This window comes from Lutra lutra, chromosome 4 (assembly GCF_902655055.1).
Source record: "Lutra lutra chromosome 4, mLutLut1.2, whole genome shotgun sequence".
Classification (NCBI taxonomy): Eukaryota; Metazoa; Chordata; class Mammalia; order Carnivora; family Mustelidae; genus Lutra; species Lutra lutra.
The window spans coordinates 40,963,514-40,974,361 of NC_062281.1; the positions used below are offsets into that span (position 1 = coordinate 40,963,514).

At 44.2% G+C, this 10,848-nt stretch overlaps 1 protein-coding gene across 1 annotated transcript in view; it reads right to left on the minus strand.

Annotated features, from left to right (window-relative positions):
- PTDSS1 (phosphatidylserine synthase 1) overlaps window positions 1-10,715 on the minus strand; it is a 64,680-nt gene extending 53,965 nt beyond the window's left edge. The window contains exon 1 of the mRNA XM_047724470.1: window positions 10,407-10,715. Coding sequence (XP_047580426.1) covers window positions 10,407-10,585 — 179 coding nt within the window. The 5' untranslated portion in view covers window positions 10,586-10,715. The remainder of the gene's footprint in view (window positions 1-10,406) is intronic.
- Window positions 10,716-10,848: the final 133 nt, after the last annotated feature.

Genomic DNA, 10,848 nt, shown 5'->3' on the forward strand with positions numbered 1-10,848 from the left:
TCTCCCCCGCCCTCCTGCCAAAACAAAATAAATATAGAAAATAAAGTCCTGAAGGTAGGGCATTATTCACTCAAGATATCCTCAAAGGCTGGCACACAATAAGCCCTCAATGGATATTTGTGGACTGATTACTGATTAGGAAGAAAATCTGTTGTATAAAACCATGTAAAATTTCCCAAATGGAAATTTTCTTAACACTGATGGCAGAGAAAAATTAGCTTCTGACAGTTTATATTAAAAAAAAAAAAAAAAAAAGAGGAAAGTCTAGTAACATCCTTGGGACTCAAGAGAAGCAAGCAAAAGAGGGAAAACAGAAGTCTCAGACAGTAACATTTTCTGAATTATTGATAATTATTAAGAAGCTTGAGAGAGGGAAGTCCAGCATTTCAGTTTAAAAAGGTGCAGGATCAGAAGACAGAAAACAGGAGAACAGAACGGAAGGAGATATTCAGACATAATGAGACTAGTAGCAATAATTTTAAAATTGATTTTTGGATGTTGAGTTTTTATGTGTGCAAGGACTGCAGCGAAAGGTCTTTCAAAAGACAGATATTAAATCAAGATTAAACATTACTAGAGGAAAAGAAAGAGGTTAAAAAAAAAAAAACCTTACAGGAAAATCAAGTTAACATATTAAAAAATCTTGAGCATTGGCATACATGAAGAGGTGTGGAATGACACAGTAATCAATTACCCAGTTAAAGACTAGGTCCTCAGGTATTGGGCTTCAAATGAGAAGTTAACTTAGATAACAACTTCTGTTCAGGTAACTGCACCCAATTAAGTAATTTCCAGATTTATAACAGGACTTAACACAAGGTTCCGAGGTAAGAAAGCATACAGATCCCATTTTTTAAATCATCATCTGGCTCAAGAGCACTAACACTAATGGTGAGGAAACAATGCTTCACAGTTAACTTCATAGATCTGCCTATAAAACCAAACTACACGATCAGACGAACTTCCTCTTGCAGCAAAGTGCAATCATATTTTAATGTACACTCCAACAATCAAACATCTGCCCAGAGGTTATGAACACGGCCCTGAAAATGCTGGCCCAATCATTTACTAGGGCACCTGCCATGGCATTTGGCTTAGGCAGGGAAGCCCTATATCCAATTTCCAGGAGGCACTTTTATTGAAGAATGGCTACACACAGGGACTGGACGGACACAATGTCCTCATTCAAGCCAGTATCACACTATCCATATTGGTAACAATAATGACAATAATAACAGCTCTCCATTATCAAGTATTTACTGTGTACCAGGCACAGGACAGGCAGTTTCTAAACATCATCTCTAACTGTCACAACCCATCTATGAAATGGGGTACTATCAACCATATTTTACAAATGAGGCAACAAAGGCTCAGAAAGGTTACATAATTTTAATTTGCCCAAGCCTACATACCTAAGAGGTTGCAGAGTTCCCATTTGAAACCAGGTCTCTTAGGCTCTGAAGATGACGAGCTTTCCCTATGCCAAGCTGTCTCCTAAAAAAATTATGTCATTCTAAATCTATCTGACTCATGTTAGATGTACAGGTATAAGAGAGTTTGACAGGGCACACACCTGTATGTTACAAATAAAATAAAAGCAAGGCTGAAATAAATTAACTGTTGCCTGGGAAAAGGTTGATTCTATAACTCATCCTTTATATTAAAATATATTCTGGATGATTCAAAGAATAAAAGTAAAAAAAAAAAAAAAAAACAAAAAACAACCAGTAACAACAACAGCAACAAAAAAAACCCCAAACCCCAAACCCTAAAACAAAGACCCAGAACTGTTCTGGAAGAAACAATGAATGAATTAAAGAACCAAAACCAAAACACACAAATTCCAGAGTAGGGACCTTCCTACAGTATGACACAATCCAGAAATCACTAAGGAAAAAAAGCTGGTTAATCTGCACAACAAAGAAATCAGTAAAGGACAAGTGATAAACTTCCCAAATACACAAAGCACTCATCGCAAAATCAATTAACAGAACAACAAATGGACAAAGAAAAAAAAAAAAAGAAAAATGGTTGAAGGATATGAAGAGACAGTTCAGAGCAGGAAATCCAGTGGCTCTCAGGCAAGTGAAAAGATGCTCACTTTCACCCGTGGTAAGAGACAAATTAAAACAACACCGGGAGATCATTTTTTAAATGTGCCTATGACAAAGGTAAAAATTGAATGACTGAGCTGGAAAGGATATGAAGAAAAATACAAACAGGTAGTCTCTCACATTGCCAGGGGCAACATAAATTGTAACCACCTTAATGTAGGGCAATTTGGCAACATATTAACTTTATGAATGCACATACCCTGTGACTCAGCAATTCCACGAATGGGAACTTATGCCACAAATATACCCTCATTTACAGAAAATCGCATGGGTACAAAGTTGTGCACTGGGGCATTATATGTATTAGCGGAAACAAGCTAAATCAATGTCCACTGAATGGGAACTGATGAAATAAATTACAGAGTTTATTTATTCATAATGGAATACTAGGCAACCAGAAAAAGAACGAAGAAGATCTTTTTAAGTTGACTGCTACAGAATAAGAGACATGGTGAGATAAAGCAAGTTGTAGAACAGTGCGCATAGGAAGCAAATATTCTGCTCAAAAAAGTAGGCATGTGTATGCACACTGTGTTTCTGGAAATCTACCCAAGAAGTGCCAACACTGGTTTCCTCTAAAGCGGAGGGGGGGGGGGGCGAGCGGCAGTGAGACTTCTCTCCCCATACCTTTTCTCCCCATACCCTTAGGTATATCTTGGCTTTCAAGCAATGTGATACATAACTCTTTTCAAAACAGTTAATTAAAACTTGACTTAAACCAAGGGCAATAGCAAACCAGTCTCTATTTAAGATTCACTCACTAGTCAAAAATGCTTGAAAATATACCTCAACATTAAATGTATAAAAAACTTAAGGTCAGCTATTTAAAAAAGACATAAAACCAAGGAAACTGCAATTTTGTAAAAATACTGACCAATTTTATTAGAAAGGATCAAACAGATGGCTTAGTTTCAGTAGGGAAAAAAAAGGCTGACTAAACCTGAAAAAAAGCAGCAGTGGGGTCTGAAAGTTGGTAGTTTTTTTATCTAATTGGGGGGTGGGGGAGGTCTATCAAAGACAGACAGCAGTGTTCTTAAATGGAAAATACACAGTCAAGATCAGACTTCTATGATCAAAGATGGGACGGCGAGCAGGTGAGCATAAGGAACGTGAGCACCATCAGCGCCCAGCCCCACATGCGGCTTGGGAGTGGCACGGGTGTTCCCGCCACAGCTAGACAGGTCCCTTACAAGAGGTGGATGCACAGAGAGAATGAAATGCATCAATGCTCCTGCCCGCACCCCACCCCACCAGCTCGCCCAGCTCTGACAACCTTGACCACAGACCTGACTTCCTCCCAAGGTCTACTGCAGCCATGGCCACAAATGTCTCCTCTTCTGGTGCTCTGAATTTGCCAAGTAACTTCCGCAGCTGGCATTTTATTTTAACTGCCCCACAGTTCTGTGGAGGAGGATTATCTTGCCATGAAGGATGAGGGAGATAAAGCTCTTGGCTTTCTCTGGCCCACAGTTACACATAAATAAGAGGCTGAGTGGAAAGAGGAGCCAAGGCTTCTGGAACACTGGCTCTAGGTCAAGACTGCTACATTTAACAAAATGATACAGACAGACTAGCTGGGGGTGGGGTGGGGGGGGCAGGCAAAGTCCTTTTCCCTCTCTGCCAAATTTAGGAGGTGCTCGGGAAGTGTGTGGGGGTAGCCGTGACTACACATAGTGAAAATACTGAATGGACAGATAACAATAAAATTGTAATTTAAGCTCCAGAGGGCACAGGTCCCATCTCATTCCTCTGAGCTACCTCTGGCGCCCAGCACAATCCTTGGCACACAGCAGGCTTTCTCAATACGGTGGGCGCCGGAATGAGCGAGATGCTATGGCTGAGCAGGCCCAGCGACTCAGAGGTCACGTGAGGGTGAACCACAGCCTGAGCCCACGGAGGGCACCGACAGTGGCTTTCTGGTCCCAGTGGGGATGGCCAGTCAAATAGTCTAACAGTTCAACTCCTTCTGTCGAATGTTGTTCCAACCAGTATAAGGAACTAACTGTCCAGAGAACAGAGAATGTTCTAAAAGCAGGAAAGTGGAAGGAAAGTCCTGAACTAAAAAAACTGCACCCGGAAAAAATTCTGGACTCAGATTCTGTGTCAGTTGAGTGTCTGACTACAGGCAGTGGGGGAGGCCAACTGCAGGAAACTGAAGCAAACTCCACGCACTTGCTCACATGTCCACATGCCCCCTTGACAAGGCTTCCTCCTCAGGGCCAGGCAGACAGGAACCTTTTACCAAGACTCCTAAGGTACCAAGGGGTTGTCCTCCCTCCCCTAATCTTCTCCTTCCCATCCCTTTAATAGGAGTCCTTGAAATTGAGACACACAGGTAGGGTCACGTTGATAAGGTCCCTGATAAGGATCCTCTGTCCCAATGGAAAACCTAGTCCCAGGTTACAAAGTGGATCGATGTTGACTAGCTTTGGTATTGTCTTTAAAGGCTACATTCATTCCATTTTACAGTAAGTTACAGTCATTGTCAAGAACTGTAACTTAGATCTGTCAACTAAAGGAGAAGAGTGGTTTTTTAAAGTTTTTATTGGATAAATGATTTCTGGTATCTGATGCATTTAGCATTTACTGGGTGTGTATCTTGGGATGATTAAGGTATTTGGCCTCAAGAAATCAATATAGTAACAAATATTATAATGCCAATAAGAGGCATAGAAGAATAAAAGATATTTGGAAGTATATAAACATGTCTTCCTCAAACAACCGAGAAAGGTCCAGGAAGGGGCTCATCATCCAGGTGACTGTGGACGATGCCATGGGCTCGTGGTTAGAGAGAAGTCTCCAAGAGGTGCTCTCCAGGAGCAGAGAACCACCAGCCTGGCACTGGGTGTGGGGTTGGTGAGCCAACTGGGCCTGTTGTGTGCCCTGTGTGCAGGTGTCGGGGGGGCAAGGCTAGAGAAGCAGAATCCCCCACAATGAAAGACCTCAGAGTCTAGCCAGCAACCCCTACAGGTGATGCGGATGCAGTGACAGACTGTATGCAGGGAAAGATGGGGTCACAACTTTGTCTTAGAAGGTCATGAGGGCAGCAGTGTGGAAGACAGATGGGAGGGAAGTGGAGTAAAGGTTTGGGAGCATTCTGCCCCAAAGGATAAGGGGATTGCTGAGCCAAGGCCTGGGCCTGGGGAGAGGAGAACAGCTCTGAGAGCTGGGAAGGCCCAGTGAGACCTGGTGAAGATAGACCAGGTCTATTCAACGTGAACACACACCTGGACTTTCGAATAGATGAACTGAATTAAACAGGATGCCAGGGCCAAGGGCTCGGGAAGCAGTCGTGGCTGACCAGATAAGTCTCGGTTTCTGGATTCAGGGAGACTAAGAAAACTGCTAGCTTCTCTACAAAAATCTGAGGCTAAAAATCTGAAGATTATTATCATAAGACTCATTGAATGACCCTTGGTAACAGATTTCTAGCTAAAATGCTAAACACCAGGTAGCAATTGGTAGCATGCAATCCCTCTCAGGTCAGGCAGCATTTAAACCAAATAAACATCTGAGGTCACCCAGGAACCTATTTCCTACAGAAGACCCCAAAGAAATAGAGGATTCATTTTCCCCTCCAACAAGCTTATAATCGTATTAGGGAGCTAAGACAGCAGATGTAAATATAAGAAAGGATATAGAAGATGCTTACTGAAATCCAAGGAGAAATATGATTCAAATAGGAAGTAGGAAAGAGAAACGTGATATCTCTGGTAACTGGACCTCATCAGAGGTCCTCATCAGCCCCCCCAGGGCTGGTTGAACCCCAGCACACAGCCGCTGTGGGCCATCACTTAACAGAGCTGGTGTCAGGGAACAAGGACATCCAGGTCTTCTGTTAATGGGAGAGAAAGAACATGATGTACATAAAGGAAACAGAACCAAGACAACTGAATCAGCAGTATCAGGAGACATTTTCTAATGGGATTTATATGGGCTAAAGGGGAAAGAAAGGGGAAAGCTGGCAGGTTTCCATGAGAGGGGTGACAAAGAAGGCAGAACTAAGTAAGGCTTGGGGACCTGAGGAAGAACTGGAGCTCCAAGCCCACTCAGGGAAATGAAATAAAAACCATTCTTAGCAAGTAAATAAGAACAAATCAACCATAAGTCTGTCCACGTCCCTGCCCTCCTGTCTCCTGAGTCTCCATCAAGGAGAGAGCCAGCACCAACAGACTGAGAAGGACTTGGGGACAGCAAGCTGCAGGAAGGTAGTCTCTTCTGGGTTAAGTGACGACTGGACAAGAGAGACAGATTCCACAGTCTTACTGCCAAGTGCCTCTTTTTTTTTTTTTTTTTAAAGATTTTATTTATTTATTTGACAGAGAGAGATCACAAGCAGGCAGAGAGGCAGGCAGAGAGAGAGGAGGAAGCAGGCTCCCTGCCGAGCAGAGAGCCCGACACGGGGCTCGATCCCAGGACCCTGAGATCATGACCTGAGCCGAAGGCAGCGGCTTAACCCACTGAGCCACCCAGGCGCCCCTGCCAAGTGCCTCTTAAGGAGAGGGTGGGCTGCTGTGAAGGGGACTTAGGAGATTTGGGTGTTTTCATATCTGATGTTCGAGCTTTTGCCATGTGGGCCATGCACTATGTCCAAGTTTGACAATCTCTGCAAGCAGAATGAACACGAAGCACCTCAGTATTTCTACTCTGAACTTGAGACAAACGTTCTCCTTGCCCCACTTTGGCTGAACGAACTTCCAAGACCTATGCCAAAGCATTTATCGTAAAAGAAAACTTCTCAAATGTGGCAAAATGAGCTTGGGGAGAATGATTTGATGGCATCTGGCTTTATCTTTTTTTTTTTTTTTTTATAAGATCTTATTTATTTATTTGACAGAGAGAGAGATCACAAGTAAGCAAAGAGGCAGGCAGAGAGCAAGGGGGAAGCAGGCTCCCTGCTGAGCAGAGAGCCAGATGCGGAACTTGATCCCAGGACCCCAAGACCCTGACCTAAGCTGAAGGCAGAGGCTTAACCCACTGAGCCACCCAGGCGCCCCTGGGTTTACCTTTAATGACAGTGAGAGAGACAGGAGATTTAAACACTAAGATTTAACAGTGAGTTGGCCTAGTTGCTATTTAACAAAAGAACTACTTGACAAATCCAAACCCATCTCAGACTTCCATGTGTGGTATCTATTCCTGCATGATCCTAAATTCTTGCTGTGTCTCTGAAGCATAGGACAGGACCCAGCTACCATGGCTCACCTCCTGGTCATCGGCACCCCAAAAGTATTCAATCTCCTGTTCTTTTACATCACGTGTCTTTGAAAAACACATTTTTTCCGCTTTCCCTGAAGGAACTGTACTGAATAGTCATCCAACTAAAATCCTGTTATAAGTATAAAGTGCTGGAGACAATCATTACAAAAGAGGACAGAATGAATGATTTTCATTTAAGAAGTCATTACTTTCCATCTTTACAGAGAAAGATAGAACGATCACTGTAATGCCCCACTTTAAAGGGTCACACATCATTATAAAAATGAGTAAGAGGTAGTAAGTACCATCTGCATTAATGGGGCTTATGATTTTATAAAAGGTGAAACTTGTTATTTATGAGTTCTTCAATATACGGTTTCTCTTTATGAAACTATTGGAAGAAATAAAATGATTATTATTTTTGGAAAAGGCCATAGACTGAGGTTCAGATTATGCCTTTTCTATTACTTCTGACAAGCTGTTAAAATTCATATTCCCTGCAGCAATTTATCGACTGCTTTGGCAGAATATGCTGTAAAAGGGAAATTACAAAAGAATGTGAATTTCTGTATTAGAAAAGAGGAAGAGAGATCTATTCTTAGAGGGTCTAGATAATATGAAAGATAAAAGGCTGAAACAAACGGCTCATTCTTTTTCTCATCATTTAGAATAAAATATCATAATTACTTTTCTTATTTCCAAAGAAACTCCCTGCACTAATTCCATCACTGTCAACCCACACGGGAGATGAAGTTAAACCGAAATGAATACTAAACAGACATATATGTTACCCAAGCAAAGCAGTGTCTACTATTTCAATGCCTTCATCCTTTTTCTTAATAACAGAGCACACTTCATCCTCACTCCTTCACAAATATAATTTAGAAGACATTAGCATACAATGAAACGATGTAATAGTTACGGCTAATGTTTACTGAGCACTCAATATCCGGCATGCACTGATCTAAACACAGATTATCTAAAAAAAAATGAACTGAATCTTGACAGATAATCCAATAGGGTATTAATAAATATTTCCATTTTACATATAAATAAGGAAACTGAGGCTTAGCAAAATGAAGTGGCCACATTGCTATTAGGTGGTAAAATCAGATGACATGACAAATGAAGTATTTGAGAGTAACCATAATTAGAGACAAGAATGCTTTTCCTCCCGGGCTAGAATATGTTCTTGGTTAGATTCTATGGAAAGGTCTGGTCTAGTCCCACTGCATAGAATTAGCTGAAGACTTTACAATTATAGTGGCTGTATCCCTTAATCATTACAAGTAATTGTTACACATGCCTTACAGTTTAAGGTAGGTTTATGCACACAGATAAACATAAAATGAGACCCAAGAGTCAAATGGATTGTGGAGGTAAGAAACAAGTGTGTTGTGGGAAGATACTTAGTTTTACAAAAATCTGAAAGATGGCAGTGATTCCCAATGGAGGCACCCCTGTCACTTCCCTGTGTGCACGTGGGCATGTGTACGTATGTATATCTCTTGCATGAAATGTGCACACACAAGCATTTATACAGGGGACAGTTCATTCTCTGTTGTACAATGCTGTCGTCCCATGTGTCATAACACATCTAGCGTCCTTAATCCCCACCCACGAAATTCCAGAAGTTCCAATGCTTGGGACCACTCAGTATACTTCTACACATTTTCTGCTGACCTGGAACGAGATTGATTGCTGGATAAAAACACGGAGAGAAGTCACTGACATTAATTGTGCATTGTGAATGAGGTACTCTGCTAAGTGCATTCACACATACTCATTTATTACTCATAAACCCGTATGAGGTAAGTACATATTTTATCTCCATTTTACAAGGGCGGATCCTGAGGCTCAGAGAAAGGGGAAGGAACTCAACCATGGGCAAACAGACATTTGAAGCCACAGTCTAGCTCCAAAACTACACCTCTCTGGGTTAATCTTTTAAGCAAGAGTGTGGTAGGCATGCCTTTCCTTTAAAGAAGTTTATTCAGAAAAAAAAAAAAAAAAAAAAAAAAGAATCCTTGTAAGTAGGACCCATGGTGTGCACGTCATTCTGAACCGCGGGGGAAATATTTCCCTGGGTTGGGGGTGAGGGGCCACATGTTCAGTGATTAGTTATATGATGTAGGTATCAAGAGTTGGGTTGGATAGCTTCTATGCACAGTATATATCAGAAGAGCTTTGAGCAAGTGTGAGTGTGTGTGTGTGTTCAGGGAGAAAAGAGAGTTGTGCTATGCTGAGGTTTATGTGTTTTATTTATCACTTCCACAGCATATACTATGCACCAGGCACTGCTACAATTGCTTGACAATATCTCATTGTGCAGCAGTGTGCACAAGATGTGGTAGGTAGCTGTGTTGGAAGAGGAAGGATCAGCTTTGACATCTACCTACATCATTTGTGTTGTGGTCCTGTTTGAGGCTGGGGGACGGGTCATGCTAGATGGTTTGTGTGCCACGCATACCGGAGGGGCTGCATGGGAAAAACTGTGTAGTGCAACTCACATGTGCATTTTGGGCATGGCCGGCCATGAATACTGAAGGAGATCCACAGGAAGGGTACTGGTTGTGGCCTGGGCCTGTGTAGGGTGCGTGGAAACGCCGTGGACCGGGGTGCTTTCAGCGTGTAGCGGTCTGTGCTGAAAGTGGTGCATAGGAGATGATTCATACGGTGTGCTCGGTAGGGATGAGGGCTGGAGAGGAGGGGGCCGCGTCGTGATGTGTTTGGGGAGCAACGCTCAGTAGGACAGGATAGGTGGGCATCGCGCTAGCTGACCCTCGAGTGCTCCTGGTGTGGCCCGAATCGCTGTATGGGAGGAGGTAGCACAGGGTGGGGGTTGAGGGTGGGGGTTGGAGGGTAGGGGCGAATGCCAGTCTCGAAGAGCTCTAGGGCAGGAAGCTAGGTGTGCTGTGAGACACCGCGCGGGTGGAGGAGCTGATGGGCGCTGGGTCTGCGAGTGTGTGCGTGGAACAGCCAGCCCGATTCCTCATCCAGAGCTCCACCGGCCCACGCTCCTCACCACCGCCTCCCGCCAGCCCCTTCCCTTCGCCCAAGGGCGCTCCCTCCACGCGGCCCGGCCCGTCTCACCGGGTGAAGGCGAAGTACATGAGGCTGACGATGGTGAAGCTGAGCAGGGTGATGGTGTGCGGCCGGTAGAAGAAGTCGATGGTGATGTCCTCCACTTGCTGCTCGTTGATCATCCGGAAATGCATCTTGTAGTTCACATCATCTTTGCTCAGGGTCCGACTCCCCACGCAGGACGCCATGGCCCGCCTCCCCGTCCTGCGGCGGCGGCGGCGGTCCCGGCCCGTGGAGGCTGGGACCCCGGAGGTGACGAGCCGCTGCGGGCGAGCAGCCGGACGGCGGGGCCGGGTCTGGCGCCGAGCACAGGCTGGAAGCCGAGGGAAGGACCGGCGCGGGAGGGCGGGGTCGCGGCGCCGCCAACGCGGCCTCGAGCGGAGGGGGGGCGCCGCCGGCCTTGCCGCCGCGGGTCTTCCGGGAGCCGCATCTCTGCGGACTCGCGGTGTCT